This window comes from Varroa destructor, unplaced genomic scaffold (genome assembly GCF_002443255.2).
Source record: "Varroa destructor unplaced genomic scaffold, Vdes_3.0 BEIS01000006.1, whole genome shotgun sequence".
In the NCBI taxonomy this organism is placed as follows: domain Eukaryota; kingdom Metazoa; phylum Arthropoda; class Arachnida; order Mesostigmata; family Varroidae; genus Varroa; species Varroa destructor.
The window spans coordinates 16,300,507-16,324,759 of record NW_019211459.1 but is presented as its reverse complement, the minus strand read 5'-3'; the positions used below and the strand labels follow the sequence as shown (position 1 = coordinate 16,324,759).

The following is a 24,253-nucleotide window of genomic DNA, read 5'->3' as shown; positions in this document are numbered from 1 at the left end:
TCGCACGTTTCAGTGGACGTGTGGTGTTTTTATTTACGAGACTTGAAATTGCACTTATTTGATAGACGATTATGCGATTTGGCACCTACAGTAGCTCAATTACCTGAGAAACGCTAATAACATTGTTTTACCAGTAATTATAGTCTCATGTAATTTAAATTCGTTGGTGAGTGTTGTAATGATCTAATGCGTAAGTAAACGTTTCATAGCAGTTAAGTAGAAAGTCGTGTCGAAGAAAACATCTATGCAACAGACAAAAGTAAGCGTTCTGCACTGCTCTAATTTTGTGATATACGTCGTGTTGCTGCCGGCGGCGTACCAACAAGATCGACCATTATCACCACCACTACCAACTAACAACAAAAATATTGTGCACTGAAAAAAGTATAAGGGCATCTCTAGTAATCCGTGGCATTCCACTCATAAGTTTGTTAATAGCATTGTCGCCGCTGGTGCCATTCTCTCCCTTTAGGACAATCATCCTATGAGAATAGTGCTATCAAGTTTCCTTAGAACGAGATTCCTCTGCGCAGATAGCTATATTCTATTTGCCCGCCACTCCAGGTAATGAGATCTAATGCAGTGAAAAAGAATTTCTTTACTGGTAATTAGGTTCGATTATGAGGCAAACCAGTATATTTATATCTGTGGAAAAGATCTTTAGTTCATTAAATAGGTTAATTAATGCTTAGTGAACGAAACGATGTAACATGCGTTTCTAACGCCCCAGGCCAATAAAAGCGCGCACGTTCAAATTTAAAAGCGGAGCGTTTTGGCGCTGTAGTGAAATCACGTCAGCCATTAGGCAACTCTCTCGCACTAGTCGTCGTTGGCAAAGGTAAATAAATACGTAAGTAAATACTGATCCTGTTTTTAAGAAGATTGTAATTGCTGAATTGTGTGCTTGTGACGCATCGGTTGTGGTCTAATAAGAGATCACCGTCATGCTGTTTCGATAACTTTTGAAACGATGCTTGAGGTATTTATTTGGCTTCTTGACCCATTATCCAAACGTGAAGCCTTTGGGCCATGCTTCTCAGGCGTAAGGGTAAACGGGTTGGGCCTTGACGAGTTGGACAGTCATTTGAAGAATAAATTATAACCGAGGCATGTAAATCAGCTTATGAGTTCGTTGTGTCGAAAAATATTCGAAGTGTTTTAGCGTTCTTGCCATAGGCGCAAACCTTCGCCACTTATGTTACATCGTTCAGGCTACAAAAGGGAAAACATTAATTTTAATTTCACCTTTTTCAAAGCTGACGAAACCGACACAAAATACAAAGCTTAACATTGAGGTTTTTGGAATACCTGGGAAAATCAGCGGGGTTAATGCAGTAGAAATTTCCTACATAAGATTTTTGTACTGACGCAAAGCTATAGACATTGCAAGCAAATTCAGTGTTGTCACCGCCTTGGTGAACATGAGCATACAACGAAGATTGTCATCGATTCCTTTGCAAACTTTTCCACTATACTGTGGTCTAGTGCGGTAAATAGAAAAAGGTCGAACCTAGTAGTAAAGGGGGCCAATTCTAACTGAACAAGTTCGTAAAGGAAATCGATAAAATCAAAGGAAGCAAAAGCAAGTATGGCAGCATTGCTTTTGTATACGCACCCGTGAGGTTTTGGCAATCTGTATGGAATTATAAAAATCAATATTATGATCTCAAATTGTCGTTAGGTCCAAATTTGGATCGTGTTTTACCTCCACGTATCAGTAATGCAATTTTCTGCTGTATAACCACTATTTGCTCTTAGTTAAAGCAGTAGTACCAGCCATATCAATGTTCGAACTCTTTTTATATTGAAGTAATATTGAAAGCGTCATCCAATAATCCCGAAGTAACATTTGCAAGACATTTCCATTTAAAAAGTCTTCAAATCATATTATGGCCAATATGGTTGATTGGCAATATGATTAAGAGGAATGTTTTCGACTATTCGTACCCAGGAAAAAAACATCGTCAGCTGAATCTTCTGTAATAGAATACAGTTATTGTTTTTATGCAGAAAATGGAAAAACACAAAGTGTTTACCATATGCTTTCTTCAAGATTTTCGAACAAGACTCTCGTTATAGCATGGATGTAGAACAAGATAGAAAATGTACCATATTTCTTTCATGGACGGATTGTTAGAACACTCGACAGAAGCTCGCGGAGGGTAGTTGACCGGACATTCGATATTGTCATTTGCGCGTCGTTTGTACTGTCGCCGGTAGCGGCGTCACCTTTTTCCCACTTTCCCAACGTTTGTGTGGGTCACGTTGAAAGAAATTGATGATTATTTCTTGTTACTTCAGTTACTCGGGAGAGGTTTTTCATAGAATAATGGTGGCTTTGGGAAACAATCGAAAAAGCGTTTCTTCTAGAAAATTGTTTTAAGTTAATGTGTAAAGGAGTGATTTTGTTATTGCTATGATGTTTTTCTGTAACAATCAATATTGACCCTAATTGATTTTATTTTAATTCTGCTAATTCTATATCGACAAAATTACATCTGCCGCACGGTCCGTAATAGCATGAAGCGAAATCTTCGATCAAACTTGATTTCGCTTCCTTTCGAGTAAATAATTCGTTTGGATCGAGTGCGGGTAAACGAGAGCATTTGTTGTCCTACATGGGCAGCAGTCCTTCAACTAATAGGTTTCAGCAAGAGGCATTCTCGCCGCTGATTATTGCACTGCTTGATCTTCATGCGATTTCAAGATCAAGTACCATTACCTGGCGTTACTGTTTGGAGCAATTTCGTACCACGGAAAAAGATAACGGTTCTAATCTCCATTGTCTAGGAACAATTGTGCTAGTCATGCTAAGAGACTTCGCCACTTTCAATAAGTATTCACAAAAAAAGGTCTACGAAACGAGATCCTGTATCCGGGAGCGTTGTAGTTTTCTACACGAGATCTGATTTCTCAAAAAGAATTATAACGAACAATCGCAATGATAGTTAAAAGTTAATTTCTACTCGAAGAGATAAAATCTAACAACTGTGATTAGTAGTTGCGATGTTGTTATCGTTGCAAGCCCTGTTGCTGAAAGATAAGGACAGATGGAAAGAGATACCCCCGCAAATTTTCGGCAAGGTCAGCGCTCGATCATTGAAGGATGGTGTTTGTGTATCATTCAAGTAATAAATATTCCTCACGACGCACGTCGAAACTATACATTCGCGTGTTATCGTTTCAACAGCTAGATACTCACGGTGAGACCGTTTGCGTATTTTTGTCTCATTCGTTGAAAAAGAATCGTTGTCGACGTCGCTGACGGCTCCTTCGAAAGGTAGATGCGAGGCTTCGCCAGTTACTTTGGTTACTACAGTAGCAACGATGACGAACACCGAAAAATACAGAAAGGCAATTGAAAGTATCAGTAGAGCATAGCAGACTGCATTAAGAAAAATGAAAGAATATGCCATTTGACACATTTAGATAGAAGCGATGCAGATGGTGGTATTACCACAAAAACCTAATTAATCATCGATCATTATCAACGACTATAGCACTCCCGTGGACAGCACTAGGTTCAAATCAACGTCTTCAGTGCTGTCATTCCCATCGACCGAGGCCAGTGAAAAGCGTTACAGATGATAATTAGGTTAGCTGATTCGTCGTTCTTCATTACTTAATTCTGCATTGAGGGCGCAAGCATCAGACGCGTAGACCCTTCAACAGAAACATCACGTACAGCTGAGAAGAATCATAAATCGTTTGTTATTTTTTAGGTTTCTATAAAAGATTCTTAATGGCCACCGCCAACAGCGTGGGCTGATGTTTCATTTCAACCTTTGCCCACTTCGCCGATCTTCAAAGGGAAGAAGAGCATGTGGGCCAGTACCGAGAAGGCAGCAAAAACGAACCACTGATAATCACGGGATAAAGCTTCTTTTGTAACAGCGTCTGGTAGGATGAGCAAGGGAAGTATTTAGATTTGACCTTTTTTTTATTCCAGCAGCAAATCGAGAATTTGCTCATAAGCTATTTCCTTTAATTGCGACTTATATCGACACAGAGAATCGATTTAATATGATTTTTACAAGAGTACCTTTTTACGAAGAAACTGTGCCTGAAATTTTTACGCCTAATTCGAATGTACTCTCTTCATCCGACTGGCGCGCTTCGTGTTCAAGACCATTTTTTCTCTTCTGCTAAGGGAAGAAGAAGGGCTGATCGTTCCTTATGAGCACTGGCGTATTGAGGCGGGTATGAATCATAGGGGAACATTAAGAAGATTCTCGAAGAATAATGAAATCGTAATTGTCGTGCACAGGCCGTTTCGAAGGAATACTTTCATTAGAAGATCGCTGTTGGTGGCATTATGAAAGATTTCTATTTTACCTTGTTTTCTTGGAAGCCCTTTTGACGACTGAACACAAGAAGATAAATTTACTATATATATATATATATATATGTCTCGTCCAATCAATCTCTCTAAAGGTCGGCATAAAATTGGATTTGTGTTCTTGTCCTTTCGAAAAAATGTGATGTCTCATGAATACCATTTAAAATATTCCTTCGTAAATTAATTATCAAGTAACATTGATGCTGTGGTTCATAACCACAAAAGAATTCGAGCGTTCAACGCTATTTTACCAATCGTCAGAGTCCTAATGAAACGATAAAATTCTCGTTGATCTATATAGGACATCTGCAAGACAAACAGTGAGTTGGTTTGCATTTTGACGAGATGTTTTGTCCAATTTACAGTTTCTGTAATCTTTCCTTCACTCTTGGGCTGGTGTTTATGAAAGTAGATCAAACGAAGGCAAGATCAACTTGTCAAAAAAAAGTTAGGAAAGAAAATCGTTAATTTAAAACCTATGCGCCATATTCGTCGTTTAAGCGTCATGCCCTACTTGCCGAAGTTGCCAGATATCCCGTTATATATATTAAAGTTACCATTAAAGCCTGTGCCGAATTCAAATACAAAATCAGATTTATTTTCTTCCGTCAAGTTTGGCGCGAAATCTTGCCCAACTTGCAAGTGCAATAAAGGGCCCCTAAAATTGGTGCGGGGTGTCGCAGGGCCATTTACTTCTTTATTTCGAGGGAGCGGCAAGGTTGTTGGTCGTCGCCGTCATCGTCATGGCCGTGCGCCATAAAAGCGGTCCAAAGGAAAAAAGTCAGCAATGAAGACGAAGACAAAAGCAATATTGAAGGATTCATATGGCAGAGGTTATTTATTAACGTGATTTGTTTGATTGCTAATCAGACAAAAGCAAGTTAACTAATCATCTTATTGGTTTTTGCGTCCCCATTCGGATGAGAATGGCCTCGTGCGTCTGAGCTTTTCTTTTAGGAATGAACACTGTGCCTTGAAAATCTTTATTAATTGAATACTTTCCAGTTGCGATTCTTGACGAAAAAAAGCAATGAACATATTGAATCAGAGTGTGATCCGCAACAAAGTCATTTTGACATAAATCTATAAATCTTAAACATTCAAGGCGTTTCTTCGAAGAGTTTTGACGTGATCAGACAAGAGATTTGACCACTAGCAACGGTGTCGCCAACATCCAAACCTCTTCAAATTTGCATATTCCAAAATTTGGCTCCTTCGTTAATGATTGACGAAAGGAAAACTCCCATCGATTTTTTTTTTTTTCTATAATCTAAATGCACGTAGTCACATCACACTGACTGCCAAAAAAAAAAAGAGGATAGATAAAAACGCCTCTCTTTGCGTTTCGTTCAAATCTCTGTGCAACAAAAAGAAACATATTTCTAAATAGAAGCCAGTACGGTACTTCATTTCGAATAACGTTTTAACTTTCGCTAGGAGTGGAAATCCACGTGAAGTGACACGTGGGAAGACCGTTGTTTCTTCTATTCACACAAACGCTGGGGAGCTGAATTTGAATTTCGTTATTAAGTAAACGTCATTGACACGTAATTATATCAAAATTTCAAACAGATTTCATATTCCATATTATTGGTTTCTGGACAGAAGATTTGCTAATTTACGTTTCTAAAGATATTCAGTTGGTTCTAAAAATTAACCTCTTTTTTATGAAGCATTTGGAGAATAGACTGCGATCTCTGCTACCTCGCTTTGTTAATGCTTTCGGAATTTCAGAGCTCTTTTTGCACGCGTGTTATAAAAAAAGCCTGAATGCTACCACAAGCAGGAAGTAGAAAGTAAACTCTGAAAAACTTATTTGATTGGGGCACTATTCAGTATCCTTTCATCATACGAGTTTGCTAAAGAAAGCTCGCTAAAAGTGATCTTATAGAGGATATGTAGGAGTGTCCCCAATTTATAGTTAAAACGTCTATTAAAACGGTGTATTTCTCAAAAGTATGCCCCTATATATACATGCCAGTTAGCGGTCGTTTATTTATTTATAAGCTCCACACGTTAACTTATAACAGGTGAGCAGACAGATCGATATACCGATGACGGCTGGTACCAAACGCCTTTTGACAAGGTTGTTTGCTATATTTCTTTTATCAAACGAATTATGTCAAAGTACTGCTTTGCACATTTCGAAAAGACTACCAATCTACAAATATATATATATGTATATATATATATATATAGTTTATTGAATACTCTATTTATAATTGAAAATCGTTTTTTTTATATTGAACTACCCTGTGCATTTTGCTGGTGTTATCTTCCATTTCTCTTCCGTTCTTTCTTTACCGGCCATGTGGACGGTTCAATATGATATGGGGCACGACGGACCTATTTTCATAAGCGGCCACATGGTTGGTTCCTTAGCCAATAATACCTTGACCAAGTGTCAATGCTGTTTAAAGTTACGCGACCATTTTGTCGTGCGAGTGACTGAAAGCGACATTAGTTACCCAAAACTAAGTTACTTCCGGGGTAATATCTAGGGGCCTTGGTGCTGGACGTAAAATAAGGACATTTTTCTTTTTATGTTATATAAATAGTAACAGCGAAGGCGAAAAACACAATTTAGCCATTTTTGTCACGTACATACGATACGTACCAAACGAAGCGTATGCTGAGCTAAAAACAACCCTTCAAATTGATAGGGAATACAAACGTTTCACATTGCTACAGTAATATAGAAAACATTTCCCTGTTAATTTCATCACCTTGGTACAATGGTCAAGTAATCTCATATTATGTCACATTACGATATCCTTCAGCTGCAAATTCACATATAATTTGTTAACCAATCGAGTCTAAAGTTACTCTAAGAAATTGGCTCTCTTTTTAAGTTCAAGATGGCTCCGTACCCCAAGTACAGACGTGCGTGCAGGTTTTTTTTTTTTTGTATATGTGAAGACTGTTTCCTGTGTTGTACAATGCAGTTGCGAGAGAAATATCTTTCGAACTCTTGTGAGTAGGGATAGTACTCAGGATTACGATTACTGCTGTAACTTGATTTGGCATTTATGAAATGTTCGTGATCGTTTACCGGTCTCGACCAGTTACTTGACATAGTGCTGTACGTTGTCAATCAAACTCTATTTCTAGGATATAGTAAAACTTGAACACCATCAGCAGAAAAGACCACAAAGACACGCTTTGCTATATGACATAACATCAATTTCTATTCCGACACCATTTTCGTGCCTAAAACACCTTTTTCGTCTAAATTTCTTCATTGTATTGTCGTTTTGCCAAAACCATGTCGATGAAATGCGGAGCGTTGGCTCCGTGGATGGGAATTACGGTCCACAGTATTATTTTGCTATGATATTCGGTTTGCTAGATTATACGGGACCCCTGAGATCTTTCGTCGGGACGCCTGCAGACGCACTAAGCGGTATTGCCCAACATCTTGAAATGTGATTTATTCTTCACGCATTTTTATATTGTACAGCTGTATAATTGTTTAGCCAATTTCTTGTATACAGCTGCCAAAGCTTTACGTCTAGCTGAAAATGACTGGTTTTTAATACTCTGTCGGTGAGTTGTTATGGGCAGAGTGATTTCGCACTTTACCATTTTTTGACGCATTTGGGGAAACGTTTTTTTATATATATTTTTTTTATATGGGCGTAGTTGGAATAATCAGCTGCTGTTATTGCATTGTGCACCGCTTTCGATCTTTGTTTTTAGATGTTTTGGGCATCTCAGCCCTGATAACCTGGGCTACGACGCACTTCGATATTCTGATTTAGCAAGCAACTTCTATATGCAGTTCTGATACCTTGAGATCCCTTCTTAGTTCCAGTGCGAATCTATGTTTCATCACAAAAGTACGAAAATTATTGAAGTTCACTTCAAATCAACTTGTGGTTGCCCTCGAATAGATATAACTAACGATAACTACCATGCTACATCTTGAATCGTCTATGTCTCTTCATGAACGGAAGAGGATTAAATCAGATATTTGCATTGTGTGTAATAACTTGCCATATTCATACATATTAAAGCGAACAGCCATTGCACCACACATTTCAATAATTGCACTTTCTTTATAGTAGTTAAAATGATGAAAATCACATTTGTTCCATTAAGTAATCATCAGCGATCTGCAGTGCTGGTTCAAAAAAAAAGTGTTAATCAAACACCCTATCCTTGTTGGATAAGGATTGGCAGTGACCGGTCTTTAGGTTCCGGATTCGCCTACGTCTACATTGTCTCTATATTTAAAAGTATTCGAACGTGTAATCTTTACTTTGAGAGGAGGTAATTGCAGTTGTATTTGATTTTACCGGAAAATCAAAATAGAGAAGTAAATTAATATAAGTATACTGTTCTCTGTCCCAACGAAATCAAGTTCTCTAAATAATGTCAGTGCTTTTTGCATCTTGGCTATCAATCAATGCCAACTAACTGCATGTGGTACCAACAGATTCAGCGTATACAAGAAAGCCTTAGAAAGACGACCCTCGTTCTAGGCGATTTTGGATTAACACGTGGAGAAAGCAGAATAGCTCATGCTAGAATGTTGTTGAATCACTCTCTAACAGCTCGTAAAAAAATTAGACATCTCACGTAAATTACGTCGACCCATCGAAATCATTTGAAGGTGACAGGGTCCTCACCAATTATTATAGCGAAGTACCTGAATTTCAAATCAAACGAAGACTCGACAAGGACTGTCCCAAGCGAATCTTAGCGGAGTCAAACATTAGCCGGGTTTTGTCCGCCATTTAATTGCAGTTAACAAAACATAGGTCTGAGAGTAGAACGCCGGCTCCAGAATTGCTTCAAAGACGAGCTCAGACTGAACTCTTATGCAGTTGCAAGATCCAGATCAAGTCTGTTCTCACTATTTGGTCCAATTATAGGGAACTGATGCAATCAATTAACTGGTTCTGCGTTGACTCAAAAATCACCGAGAACTTTTAATCAGATTTCAATATTGCTGTCTGTCAAAGTTTGCCTGAACCCAGGAAAAATGGGCTGCCAAAATTCACCATAATGATAGCGTATCGATTAATAAGTCGCTATTAGCATCATGATTTTTGCACAAACCTAGATGCCGGCGCAGCCTCAACGCTTCTGTTAATCGTCACTAACACTTTGTAGTTTTTATCTTTCCGCAGTTGGACGACGCCAGAAAGGATTATGTTGCGAGACGAAACAGAAAAAAGCGAGGTTTATTATCGCACTAAAGATTCGAGCTTGTTTCATAAAAATAGTCGTACACGCGCATCGAATATGGCAAGGGTCTATTTCAAAGGAAGTTACCGGGGTTTAGATAAGTGAAGGTGTGAAACTAGTCCGAGCAAAACTTTCGATACTTTTCGAACGATGTACGTGCTGCCGTATGTCAAATATATAGCACGACCCAGAGGTCACGCAAGGTGCTTCACAGATTTTTTCGTGCTGTTATCATCCATCCTGTTTGTGGAACCTTTCTGGAGATATTCCGTCATTTAGTTTTTACTATTCTTATCGCTCCCATATCTAGCTGTGTGTTTTTTAAATAATTTCTTCAGCTTACCATACACTTCGTCGATGACATTCGTCTTCTATGGCCTTTTATTGCCCTTCTCCATTGTCCTGCTGCATTTCGATTGCTTTTTTTCCCTAGTATCTTTTGATAGCAGATACTGCTAGTACTGTCGATTAGTCATACATACTACAAAATCTATTATTTCGTATCTTTTTCCACTCAGCGATAGCTCCGATTTCCCTACTACCTTGTCCAGTTCCAGTTTTCCCCATAGTTCCAACTAAGTTCCATAATTCATTTTCCTCCTCAATCATTCGTCTTTCTCTTTAGCCAGTTCTTCTGTAGGCCCATGTGCCTATACACCTGCCCTCCACTTCATTCATTTACATACCACAGCTGTACTACAGCTGTCATATTCAGTTTTTTGCCAGCGTTTTTCTCTGCCTAACACAGTAAAGAATTAGAGTTCTCAGACACTCTCTCTCTTTCCCTTTGTGACTTCCTCTTTCCGTTTCATCCTCGTTACTCCAGTAAGCACGTCCACTCATCCGTTGCCAGGTAATTAACTACGTCCACAGCCGCTCCCAACTTGCTGATACTCCCTTGTCCACTTCCTTCCATTTTCAGATCGCTAGGTTTTTTACCCCCTCATTTTTACTTGTTTTGCTGTCACTCCGTTGATGAGCGTAATCTGGATCAGACGTGGGGTGCATCTTTGTTACCAGCATCAGCATATTGATCATGACAGTGATGGCTGCGGTCGTTAGTGTGTTTCCACCAGCCTGGCCTCCCCCAGGTTCTTTTTCCAATGTCCGGGATAAGTAATTCGCTTAGCTCTTAACTTTCGATCCGACCTATCGGCCCTTCAGGTCATTCAGCAAACTTCAGCCTATCTTGCAACGTCGCGAAGACCCAGCTATTGGCCAACGCCCAGTGCTTCGCTCTGGTTTCATGCTGTTGCTACTGTTGTTGCTGCTTTACTGTGCATTGCCCTATTGTCAGCCTTTGTAGACCATGGGGTCTTTACAATGCTCTACTATATTTAACATGCACACGCCTGCTGCCGCTCGCTTATCTCTGCTCTTACAGCTGTTCGATTCGTACTGCTTACTGCCAGCAGCACAATTACGAAAAGATGCCTTCACTGCGAGGAAGTACATGGTGCTATCACTTCTATCGGTAGTTCTACGAATAAAGGCTTGCTCCATAACATCTCATAGCATCGAGTGAGTGCTCTGAGCTACGAGCCAGCGAGGCCATAAGCCCTTTCCCAACGAGTGGTCAAAAGAACCTTTCCACTGCAGCAGACTTGCCGATTCCGCCACCACTGATGTCGTCGTCGTCGTCGTCGTCGTCGCTACTGCCACCCGTTATCACGGTCGCGGACTACGTCGGCGGACGTAGCGCTTGTCTTTTACCATACCGTCTCTTTGCAGCTGTGTGGTCTACCCATAGACTAATCGACAAGCTGCGAAGCTTGTCGCATTTCAGAGACGACACCGCGACGCTCGTCGGGTATCGCCTGCCGTTCATTTACTGTGTACGACGGCTAGCGGGCCTACGTTGCGCTCCGCATAGTAGCTTGGTTTTTGAATGAAAGCTCAGCTGTTTGTTACCGCAGCTGCACAGAAGCGCTGCCACGGTAGAAGTTCGTTACTGGAGGAATCTGGAGCCTAATCCAACCAACTGTTGATCTAATTGCCACTGTAAAGAACGAGATCCTTACGAGTAATCATAACGTAGTTGTCAAAACAGTACGAAAAACAAAAAGTCGCTGAAGAATGTACACAGCTTTCCGCACAGCGCGGAGTCGGTGCAATTTGCAACTATACATCAGCCCCCTCGGCAGCCACCTGTCTGCTGTAATCTAGAATATCACACAGTGAAGGCCTTGTCTGTGTGCCTTTCTTCTTAGCCACCGCTGCCTCTGTTACTAAATTGCAGGCGAGAGCAGGAAGTCTCCTGTAAGGGGAAGGTTTACTATATGAAGGCAACTCACTACTTCGAAGGCTGCAGCCCGCTGGCTTGTCATCACCGGGCAGCCGCGGCAAAGAAAGACACTGGCTGACCCGCTCACCGAACGGCAATTGGCGGTGTGACAATAACGGCTCGCTTTGGCAATGTAACAGACGTGCGTTAAACGTCAAGCGGCGGCGACGCCGACAACGCGTCGAGCGATATCTTCAGTCGTGGTTCGCTGTTTCGGCGAAGCTACAAGAGAAAGAGTTCTTCAATAATACCAGCGACGTCGTGCAGGAAATTTGAGTAGGAAGGCTGGAACAAGCGTATCTTTCAGCTTGTTTACGAATCTGTGGTGTGGAAGGAAACGTTATAGTACAGGAAGTACAAACCAGACAAAATGTCCCAGGATAGTCCTGTGATTGTTGTGGGAGCTGGAGTAAGTGGTAAGTACAGCGAAACGTGTACTGAGTAAAGGTTAGGTCATAAAAAATAAATTGGCCTGAAGCCATTGATTGATATACAGGTCATGACTTTTGTACGAAAACAATGACACAACGGCGAGCAGGTTCTTGTGATATACGGATAATGTATAAAATATTGATGATTAAATCAAACTTATGTGATATTTGGTCAATATTCGATGAGATGTACTATTAAGAAGGTTTTCACTGAGCTATTTTAGCCGGCAATTTCCAAAATGTAATAAATTCCACTACATCTGACATTTCCTATATTTATTTGTACAATTAAAATGTGTTTTATTCATCATCATCATCATCATGTTAAAATACATGTACCTGAGCTGAGCTAAATTGCCCTGACTGGCTGCTTGACAATAAATAGATAATTCCTTTCCAAACGGACTTGCCCAATTAAAAGAACTTATTTAATACAGGATTTGCTCTTATTTTTCTTCAAAATCCCTTAGCAGCTGGTAGACGTTACTTCTTGTTGCTTTCGTATAAAGCATCACAATATGAACTTCAGTTCATTGAGGTACGTGTTTGTCGAGAACCATCTTTTATCGAGAATAGCTGTAAGAGCCGCCCACATACGAAGCTCTATCGGAAGCATCAAACAATCTGGATCCCGCCTTTAACCTACTGCCAGGTCGTGGAAACCTGCAGAAATCAGCTCTGTTCCAAGGTACTAGGCTCCATGCGGGTGGGGTTTAGCAGTTGACGTAGCATAATTGGCAATTCGATTTCAAGTGTTCTCGAGAAAAGCCTCAGCCGAAACACGATGCTATTGGCCTGTAAGAAGGTACCGCGAATCGGTCTGACAGCAGAATCCCATAAACTCACCTTCCATTAAGGTTTCGAAATAAAAACGCCGCTGGATCCGAGTGTCTACTGCTGGATCCGACGGGCCATCAGAGACACTGTGAGGAAGATCTTTCAGATGGAAACGTTATTATTCACTGTTAATCATTAATAATCGTCAAAGCAATAATATAACTGCTATTCTAAATTGAATAAAGTGAGTTCAGGTTTAGAAGTATACGTATTCATTCAACAGAATGACTTATGTGACGCATCTAATAGACATGATCTATTTTATTCACTAGTTTCACCCATGAATTAAACCTTCTACTTGAAGCTATTTTCTACTATTGGCCTAGTTCATCCCCTGTACCTAGCCCCACGTAGATTAATTGCCCTCTTCACAACTGGGCTGAGCGATGCGACACAAAATAACACCATTACGGCCCCTTTCTAATGGACACGGTCTATCCTCTATCATCTATCCTATGGATATGGAGCCGTCTGCCGACTCAAAAGGTAAAGTTGAAAAGGCCTAAACTTCATTGATCAGTCGATTGGGCGTCAGACGTTAGATGCGGTAGGGACGCTGATACTCGTCTACCTCGATGGGGATACAGTTATCCTGGCGTAGTTGTGGCGTAGCCAGCGAGACAGATTTTTAGAAAGGATCGAATCTGTTTAGGTAATTGAACTACGCTAATTTTAGCATGACAGATTAAGAATAGAATAGAAAATAATTAACTATTACTAAAAAAATTACCAATATTTTATTCAAATTGCTTCGACGCCCGTCCAGTTGTATTTAGCATTGTTTCACATAAAAGACACACGTTGGCGTAAAGTAGAACTCAGTTTTCTTAGGAAAAACGCTAGAGATAAAGTACTGAGAGACGCCTGTCGCGGGTACACGCTCTTTAACAGACTCGGACCAGCGAAGCTTCGAAGTTAGCGTTCACGCATTCGGCACAAGAGGGAGGGAACAATCACTTCGAGCAAATAACAACACCAAGTACGTCGGCTTAAACAAACATCTATATCTAGTAGCACACGAAACCGAACGTATCGGTATCTTCTTGGGCGCTACCTTGAGGTGCTAGGTCGATTTGATCTTATTGAGCATATGCAGCCTACCTCATATTCGATTTTAATTCATCTAGTGGAAAATTCGAATGTCGCAAATAGCTTAGGATCATGGCGGCTTTTGAAATTTTACAAGGTTAGCAATTTCACAAGGGTTTCCTGACTAGCGCGTTTCTTTTAGAATCCCCTTCTACTTCATCTAGTCTACATGGACCAGTTATGTGGGCAAATGGTCTGCTGAGTTTTCCTATACCGTTTTCGATTACCTATGATTTCAGTCTGCAGTAAACGACACTGCTTTTTTCGCAAGGTCTTCAATTAATCGCAGCCTTCGTTTGCTGATTAGATGGAACGTTGGTTATATTCTTTTCCAGCTTCAAGGGGTCACGTAACTTTTCTAATTAGAAATTTGGGAAATGATTCATTTTTGATCGTTACATATATTGCTTTAAGACGAAAAATTGTTACAACGGCGTGTGTTCACCTAACGTTGCTGCTTCCAGAGCCATGCCTGGAGACGGCATATTGTTAAAAACTAATCAGGCTTAAGTTTATCTCCACAAATCGATAGGACTGGAAAATTCGACTTGGTCCTAGATTCACGTCATAGAATCATTTGGTTTTTTCAACAAGAAGTTCAATTAATCCGATTGCTGTTGTACCTGAGCAGTAATAACCAACGCGTAGTTTTTTTAATATAAATATAACAAAATATTTATGGTCATAAGACAATGTACATACATATCTTTATAGTGACGTATTGATTACGGCCTATCTGTCACCCGCACTAACAAATTTAAGCCAGCCGATTACTTCTACCGTCAACAGGCTCTCAAAGGCCAAGCAATACGGAGGATTCGAATGGAGATATCAGGTACATCATACCGCAAGCTCGGCCTTCTCGCCCCCCCTTCAAACCCAGTGCTATTTTTACTCTCAATATGACAGATAGTTAAGTACGGCATGTTTCAGTAAGCGCACTACACAGAGTCGGCCTGGTCAGGGATCAGTATCGTTGAGCTGATTGCAAAACGCTATTTTCCGGCTTTATCGAGTATTACTATTATCGTCTAGTGGCGGTACGATGGAGAAGGAGTGATCTGAGTCGGTAATCTGGACTTATCGCCTCTGTAGACACAAATTGACAACGAGTCACTGTATAATTTACGCGATAGAACTCATACAGGTTTCCCGGCAGAAATTTGAAAAAGCCTAGCATGTGTTTATGTTAACGCCCATGTTAACAACTGTTGTCTCATTTTTACTTGTTTGCTTTTAGAACAAGTGGTTTTAATTAGAAAGCGTTCGCCATGCCAACTTTTCCCTATGGACTACGTATGTATCATGTGTATTGTTTTATGTAGTTCTTCTATAAAGTTCAAATTGATGTAAAGTACTTACAACATACACAGCCAACAAATCGGACACATTAATGCTATAGATTATACAGAATAGGTAAATAGGAACATTTGGCATATTAAGCTACCTGTTTTTCGAAAGTGTGAAGCAAAATATTGTACAGATTAGTCTATCAGAGATTCTGAAATCTGTTGCAGTAACACCTAAAGCTCGTGCGAGATGGATCGTATCTACGAAATCTGTCCCACTATATTGGTGGCATCAGAATAGGATTTAGAGCCCCCAGTACGAACTACATTAAAATGTGCACCCTGACCATATCTACGGAAAAGGCTAAGAAGGACAATGCGCAAATGTATATCTTCAGACTCGTCATTTCTGCCAGCCTATTGTTCTTGTCAAAGACTTGTTTTAAATATGCTACACGCGATAGCTTGTTATGTACCACACTCGCAGCAAGCACCTTTTCTCCTTCCAAAATTCACCTTGGCTAAACTAAGCACTGAATTCAAATAGATCTTCAAAGCCTTCGCACTAGAGGCTACGTAGAAATTACATGAAAACAGGCAGCGGTAGAAAGTGAAAACGTTTGTCGAACAAACGCCGCGACCGCCTCATGTTTATTATACTTATAGAAACACAAATAAGTAGCTTAAAGTACCCCCCAAAAAACGCGACTATATATGTTAAAACCCCAAGAACAAGGTGTAATAATAATACCCATCGAATACTGCGTTAATGCAAATCAATGAAACTACTAAAACAGTTATATAATATAATTTACAGTACTACTGAACGTTATCAACGTCGTTGATAAGCGCAGGTGGCATTATTTTTTCCGAACTGCCGCACTGAAGACAATATCAACGTATGCAATAGTTAATGTCGCGTTGGTATTATGGTCACCCGAAAAAGCCGCAGCGTGTATACAAGAAAGCAATGCTATTTTTAGTGTACCGTTTCGTGTACACCGTAAAAACCCACCCAAAGTACGCAGCTTAATTTGCGGGAACTTTATGGCACAGCCAAAATTTCTCTCGATTCAACACAGAGACAACGTTTGCCGTTGCGAGTGTAGCTATCGTGGTGTACATATTCTTGCCTCCATTACGCTTTGAAAGTCATTTAGTTCGCTTCTAGAAATTTTCAATGGAAGGCTTCCAGCCGTCACCGTCCATGTCAGTAGCGAAGAACGACTGCAAGTAAATCAAGGTCGACCGTCCTTACGATTCGATTCGGCATCTTGAATCGTGTTTCTCACGTTCGCACCTTTGTTGATCCAGTATATAAAATTCGATTTAGCTGGCCGTAAGCGATCTAGATTTGACGTCCATCTTGCCCGAGCTCATTAAGACCGAGCATACATGGTAAATATATCTCATTTGAATTGTACCTACAAGGTTATACGGCGACCTATTCCATTCTATCAGTTCAAATTCGCTAGCTTAATCTACGTGGTGTAATAGAAAAAAAAAAATCAGAAGTTGTCTATCGATTATTAAAGAAATCAGCGTAAAATTCGATTACGCATCCGATGCCAATTGATTTAATGTCAAACTGGAAGGATCCTTTTTTCGTTAAATGTGATAACGTCCGATAGCAGAAACCGCTTTACTTCTGCTCCAGCAGCAAATTTAGCCAGCACTAAGCCAACCCGACGACGTAAAAAAAGGTAAGGGACGCCAGCGTTACTAGTTTATCTACCATCAAATAACATCCGCAACGGCCGCCAACGTTTCCACCATCGGTCCTTGGTCCCTTAAAAAGCAAGCCAAACTGAAAAAGAAGTTCGTTTATACAAAACCCAGATATATGCTAATGTTGCTATTTGCCAGTATAACACAGCTCACGAAACTACAAACAGACTGCCAGGTCAACGCTGGTTAATAGATGAAAAAAATATACCTTTATATATGGATTGGTAAGTATTTAGCTGAAACTGACGTCGGCACATAAAATCAGCTCTATAATTTCGCACTTATATGGTTATCCACAATTCTTCTGCGGGTAATATAGCTATTGAACGATTGGCTAGCGACTGCTATGAGAGTGCTGATGGTCGTCCGTAGCCATTTGACTGCGCTGATAAAGGGGCAGTGTTATCTCTATGTGTAACAAAGTAATGTTTTACTGATGACAGGCGGCGGAATGTTGTTAACGAATTATAGATCCGTGTACAGGTCTAAATTGAAATGATATCTTACGTCTAATCAAATATCGTGTGTTTGACACATTCGAGAAAACTTTTTGCCGAGGCCTGTAGTGATTAAGCAAATACGTACAGCGTTTTTTTTTTTTTATGTATTGGGGAAGTGATTTCAGCACTAACTACATGTTACAGCAGGTCTACGAAGGCCATTAGCCGTCCTATCCAGTGTAACGCAGGCTAGGGCAAAAGCATTTTCAAAATTAAAAAGGAAAAAAGACTCGCTTGGCAGTGAAGCAGTTTTCGTTGAATAGATCTTCTGTTGCCTGGACCTCTTTAATTGTCAAAATGGCCGAGAGATATTTGCCCTTTCCAATATAGTTTGTTTGCTTTTTGCCGAAAGGAAGGGATTTAGCTGTCGCGATAGGACGGCAATTACGTCTGAACAACGAGTGGACAAGGTTGCGTTTGCTATTGTATAAAAATTTTATCCTTTCCATGGCACAACGGCATCACTGTCTATTGCATTATCGGCGTTCCGAGGTTTTAGCTCGCAGGAAATTTCGAAGTATGCAAAAAAAGAAAACATAAGATTCTAATAAAGTGAGGGCCGCAGGTGGTTTCCGAAAGTTGAAGCTATGTACAGATTAATATATAATAGTGATTTATTTTATATAGCGTACAATCATTTTTCATCGTGTTATCTTTACACTATGGTCTAAAAGAACGTGAAAGTCATGACATGAAAAGTTTGCACTCTTCTCTTTATATTGATTCTCCTATAACATTCATAGAAAGACGTTTTAATCGGAGAATGAAAATAAGTCTAAGCCGGGCAAACATTATCGCAACCTATGGGCTTATTTTCTATTTCAGACTAATACCGTTTCATAAATAAATGTCAATTTATCTAGCACAAACAAAAATGCTCAAACGCAATTTTATTATGTACTCTCTTCGGTGTTTACTTCCTGTTTGTAAAAGTTTCTTTTGTGCGTTGCTTGAAAACACACGAGTACACCTGGATCAATAATGAGACCAAATACGATTGGCTCGACACCAATTTATGTTGTACATGTCTGCTGTCCTTCAACGATTGGTGCGTGAACACGTATTACATATAACTAGGATAGAATAGAACGTAGAACTAGCAGACAAAAGGACATTTGGCGACGCTAAGTTAACAGGCACGTCGAGGGAAGGCTGAAAATAAGCTAAAGACTAGAGTAACTTATACGAAGAGCACAGTGGACCTAGGTCGCTCTGTGTCTCGGATTCAAGTTGGACAAAAAATGTCTTCTTCGCTTACTTCTCACATAACAACCATTTTCTAATTTTTGACATGCCTGTATTTCGTACTTTGTTTTAGGCTTGTCAGCCGCTCGGGAATGTATCAAACGTGGCCAGGAAGTAATCGTGCTTGAAGCACGTGATCGCGTCGGTGGCCGGACTCACACAAAAGAGGTACTACTATAAGAACAAAAAAAAAACTAGCAAATCTTATTGAAAGCTAGTGCTGTTTATATTACATTTTAAATTGTGACTATCTTTTACAGCTTAGTTTGAAATTGAAATATCAACATTTCTTCATTCAGATAAGTCATTTTTTTAGAGTCTCGCTGATATATATGGTACATAAATAAATTTTACTACGTCTTTATAATTACCACATAGGTATAATTACTGTACTGCTGAGGCAATTTATCAGGTAGCAGGCACATGTTTATTTTAGCGTTAATATAAAGCCTTATTTTGCAAAAAAATCAACATAGCCTTGTCGACTTAGCTGTAAATACATATAGCGCGCATATGGTATGGCAAGCACGACCCTCGACGATAGGGCAAAATCTAACATTACGTAATTAGTCTACTGAAAAATTAAAAAAATAGGTGTCCCCCTTATTCATATGCACCATTTAGCGCTGTCCTCACATACACCCGCCCCCCTATAAACTGGGCAGGAACTCCTGATGTAAGTACATTTAGGGATTACTTTCAAGAGTTACTTAAGCAGTGCTTAAAAGCAATAGCTCTGTCCCGGCTACTTTGTGTACATACGCAATGAAATGTATCAGCTTGTTGTTCTATTTTCTAATTAGTGAATTTTCTTGTCAGGGCGTCGAATTCGGGTACGTGGATATCGGGGGCGCTTACGTAGGAGCGACACAGAATTATTTACTAAGAACTCTGCAAGAGCTCAATTTGCAGGATAAACTATACCGCATCTACGTTGAGAATCGATTCGTTTTTCTGCTCAATGTACGTAATGGCTTCCGGTATTAAAATCGAAACTTCGTTTGGAGATGCTTTCCTATGATTGGTTATTTTCAGAAAAACTCTAGCCAGGTCAGCACCGGCTTAAGTAGTCTAAAATGGTAAGTGGCGTAAACGATTTTTATAAAACGCTTTTTAGCAAATATGTAGAGCAGTGGAACAAACAGTTTAGCTTCAGAGTAGACCTTGAACTCTATTGCTCATTCAGGGCAAGCGATACCAGCACCCGGCGGACGACTTCCCACACTTCTGGAACCCACTAGCCGAAATGGACGTCAACAATTTTTTCCGAACTTTAGACGATATGGGCAAAGAAATTCCGGCGGAGGCCCCGTGGAACGCTCCTCATGCCGAGGAATGGGACCAAATGACATGTAGGGAGTTCGTCAACAAAACGTGTTGGACCAAGTTAGTATTGGGCAAGCAGGATAATCAGGATGAGAGTTTAACACGTCCAAATACGAATACATTTTACGTCTGCACGGACCTTAGCGAGACTGGCCGTTTTGCCAGTTTCGAATCTAGACATGATCATTTCGAGACTGGTAGTTCTTATTTCCCGGAAATGAAGCAAACAATAAATTTAAATATCGTTAGCAACTGCAGTTAGCACGCCCATGTGCCACAACATTCGAAGTTGTGCTACATTTGACTTGTTCTCATTCTGTTCTCTCGTTCTAGAGAGGGTCGCGAATTCGCAGAGTTCTTCATTCAGATCAACGTCACCTCGGAGCCCTACGAGTCCTCCCTTCTTTGGTTTCTTTGGTACATCAAACAATGTGGTGGCGTTAAGCGAATCGTTTCTATTAAGGTACTGCTAGTCCGTGAAAATAGTCTATGTCGAAAAAAGCTTACTCGAAACTTATGCGATCCTCCCAATTTGCTTATACGAAGCACACGTAGTACAAAATTACGTACGTTTTCAACAGTAAACTGTAATCACTTGGTGCGGGAGTAAACGGTTACGATTTAACTTGATTTCAGGGTGGAGGTCAAGAAATGAAGATGAAGGGTGGCATGCAACAGCTCAGCGAGTCAATGTTCAAATCACTTGGAGGTCTGTGGCTGGTCTATTCGATCAAGTATTCTTCCAACGTTTACCCTAGCAAATATGAACCGCGTACATAGGTACCTTTTGTCCTACTAAAACGACCATTTTAACCGAATCACTAACAAATTGATCGTTACGGCAAGATACGTATCAACTCATTATGGTTAAGCAACAATGCTCTAAATAGAAAGAGTTTTGAACCTTTTTTTGTCAGGTGTGATATACAACATCTAGTTCTATTGTTGCCACTTTTATGTTCTCTATGATATTTTAGAACGAGTTAAATTAAATCATGCTGTAGTATCAGTGGAACACTCGAACGGCGGCGTCGTCGTACGCTGTATAAACGGTGAAAAATTTGAGGGGTCACATATTATTCTGGCAACAGCTCCTCCAATGCAGATGAAAATTCATTTCTCTCCTAGTCTTGGTCCGCTCCGTACTCAACTAGCGCAACGTATGCCGATGGGATCTGTATGGAAACTCCAGGTTTATTATAAGGTAACAGTACATACCGATATTAAAAACGAGTTCCCGTAATCGTGCAGTAGTAGTAGTAGTAGTATAAACGTAGGGGCAGGTGGGGTAATGCCAGAATCCGCTGGTGCCTCGCTTCGTGCTGGAAGGGGTTAGCTCGTGCTCAACTAGTCTAGTATCGAAAGTAAAATCCGAAATATTTAATATGTATGAACAATAAACTAATCCTGTTTTCAAGTTTCAAACTGTACACGAATTGTACCCAGCAACGTGACGCTTGCTTACATATGAATCGTTCCTGGGTTATGGTTAAATATTTATAGGATGCTTGGTGGCGTGACCTCGGCTATAGCGGCGCCATCGGCGCTACTCCATCAGAGACGTATGCTCCCGTTATCTATACGATAGACGACACGAAGCCCGATGGCTCACATCCGTCCCTAATCGGTTTTATGCCGGCAGACCGTGCGCGAAAGCTCCTTCATCTTACGCCGCAGCAGCGATGCGATATGCTAAAAGCGATGTACAACCACGCCTTCCAGACGGATAAGGCCAATGATGTTCGTACCATGAATGGGTATACAGGAGAAAAATTGTCACGCAATGCATATATAGATATACGTATAGTGAGTCAGTCGTTCAGCAAGCTATATTAAGAATAACTAATAAAATAATAAATAATGTCTGAGCTTCGGCTGTGGCAACAAAAGACTATACGACAAACTATCTGATAATGACGCGGTATGGTAATGATTCCAGGTGGTGCATTATTTAGAACACAACTGGATGGGTGAGGAATACACAGGCGGATGCTATTCTTGCATGCTCCCGCCTGGCGTTCTGACGACCTTCCGAGGGTACGTTCGAGGATAGGGTGCGGTGATGTTACGGACGCTGGTTGTATTTTCGTATGCTGAAACTGGGGTACTCTAGCAATCATTGAACGAACTTCGCAACAAAACAACTAGCTTCCATTGCAACTTTACAGTTACAGACAAACTTTTATCTTTCCGACAAAATTTACTTCGTAGTTTTATTAACCGCGTTAGTGCTGTGAAGGGCATCGACAAGGAAACTAGATTTAGTATTATCTGTCTATATGTCTTTCTTATGGGAAGAATAATAAGCACTACTATAGACTTGCACTCGAATACAAAGACATAGCAAGATCATATCGAAATAATGGCATTTTAGCTCATCACCATGAATATTCTAATATTGAAAATAAATTTATCTCGTAAATGATTTTTTAGAACGCTTCGAGATTCGATCGGTCGCGTCCACTTTGCGGGTACTGAAACAGCCTGGGAATGGTCGGGCTATATTAATGGAGCTATCGCCAGTGGTGAACGGGCCGCTAAGGAAGCGCTTTATCAGCTCGGACGAATTGATCAAACTATCATGGATGCTAAAGAGCCGCTCAATCACGTACGTATCGCGTCGTTCGCGATTAGGCCGTTTCAAAGGCTTTCCGTCACGTTTGTGACCGTCTCAACAGCCGTTAGGGGTTATTCTAGCAATGAAATTATAGGCTAGACTGGTACCTGCATGCATCCAAGCTGATACTCGATATTCGTTGCAAGCTTAGTTGGCATCTTCATTACTCAAATGAATTTTTGCCGTCTATCTGCGTTTATTATTTATATTGTATCGGTAAACTTGTAGTTTACCATGCATTGTCTTATTTATTTTATTGGTTTTTATGTGTTCGTTTTAGTTTATCCCGATCCAGGACTTCAGTAACACATTGTACGAGACTTATCTCCCATCGGTGCCATGCTTCCTCCGCTTAATCGGCGTTGCGGCTCTTGGACTAGGTCTTTATGCTGCGCATAAAAAGGGAGTTGCCCTCTGCCCTATCGAGGCCCTGAAACACCTGTGCGAACGTAATTAGACGTTAAACGACTCAAGTCGGCTTTCATTCGGTCTCCCGAGGCGTGCACCGGACCTATCCTAGCAGTCTAGCAGGACGTTATTATTTCAATGATCCACCTACGCAACTGACGATCAGAACAGACCGTCGTCGCACAATCAGACTATTTTGACGAGTGGCTTCTTTTTGTTGAATTTCATTATTGTATATTGGTATTTTTATTCATGAAGCAGGCTCATGCAAAAAACTTATCACATCGTATAGACAACTGCTCTATTGGCCCATATTTGTGAGAATAAAGAAAGCTTATCTGTCTACGCGTTTAACTCGGAAAACTTTTAATGTTTTATAAAGGAGCGCGCCCTATTACATTGGCTAGCTATTCAAATGACATGCATAGAAGAAATTGAAAAATATACATATATGCACAATGAAAACTACGCGGTACGCTCTGCAGGTAGCTGGAAATTTCGATATATTTATTATATATTTCGGGAAAAAAAATCAATAAAATAGTTAATAGCTCATAGATAATATGTATTCAAAAAGCACGTACGTAGTAATTAAAAATCGTATAGAGGAGTACATATTTACAGGGCATTCGACGTTCGATATTGTAGGCAACACGAGAGCGAAACCCTCCAACAAACAGGCATCATTCTTACCCGTCTGTTCGACTCATCAGGTAAATATTATAACAAGAAATTATATATATACAACTTATTCCTGTAATATTAATATAACTTATCTGCAAAGGGACCTATAATCCTCGTAGAGGAAAAGTTGGGTGGTCTGGAGGATATAGGAAATACCTCTTTGGTCAAATTAAAAAAGGCGGCCTACTTCAGTTGAAAATATGAATATGTGATTTAGCCTAAGAATATGCGGTCCTATTTACAAAATTATCGTTTCGAAATAGAAACAACCAGATTTCATAAT

General features: G+C 40.2%; 2 protein-coding genes across 4 annotated transcripts in view; one reads left to right on the top strand and one right to left on the bottom strand.

The window, feature by feature from the left end:
- LOC111253412 (ER degradation-enhancing alpha-mannosidase-like protein 1) overlaps nt 1-3,297 on the bottom strand; it is a 28,129-nt gene extending 24,832 nt beyond the window's left edge. The window contains exon 1 of the mRNA XM_022812747.1: nt 3,203-3,297. Coding sequence (XP_022668482.1) covers nt 3,203-3,232 — 30 coding nt within the window. The 5' untranslated portion in view covers nt 3,233-3,297. The remainder of the gene's footprint in view (nt 1-3,202) is intronic.
- A 7,918-nt stretch (nt 3,298-11,215) lies between these two features.
- On the top strand, nt 11,216-23,640 carry LOC111253414 (amine oxidase [flavin-containing]-like). Of its 3 annotated transcripts, none has more exons than XM_022812751.2 (11): nt 11,216-12,232; nt 19,009-19,103; nt 19,755-19,898; nt 20,122-20,321; nt 20,595-20,724; nt 20,898-20,970; nt 21,239-21,465; nt 21,765-22,001; nt 22,201-22,298; nt 22,695-22,869; nt 23,159-23,640. In XM_022812751.2, the coding sequence occupies exons 1-11, from the start codon at nt 12,187-12,189 to the stop codon at nt 23,333-23,335; spliced, it is 1,602 nt and encodes a 533-aa protein (XP_022668486.1). In that variant the 5' UTR covers nt 11,216-12,186; the 3' UTR covers nt 23,336-23,640. The 3 variants fall into 3 exon arrangements, with proteins under 3 accessions (XP_022668486.1, XP_086849288.1, XP_022668487.1); XM_086993162.1 differs by lacking the exon at nt 11,216-12,232 and adding an exon at nt 15,424-15,469; XM_022812752.2 differs by lacking the exons at nt 11,216-12,232; nt 19,009-19,103; nt 19,755-19,898 and adding an exon at nt 19,965-20,014.
- Nucleotides 23,641-24,253: the final 613 nt, after the last annotated feature.

Excerpts from the sequence above, each read along its gene's own strand:
- LOC111253414 (XM_022812751.2), top strand. The coding sequence starts at position 12,187 with ATGTCCCAGGATAGTCCTGTGATTGTTGTGGGAGCTGGAGTAAGTG. Across the intron at positions 20,725-20,897 it reads AGCGAATCGTTTCTATTAAG|GGTGGAGGTCAAGAAATGAA; the intron begins GTACTGCTAGTC and ends ACTTGATTTCAG. Across the intron at positions 20,971-21,238 it reads AATGTTCAAATCACTTGGAG|AACGAGTTAAATTAAATCAT; the intron begins GTCTGTGGCTGG and ends ATGATATTTTAG.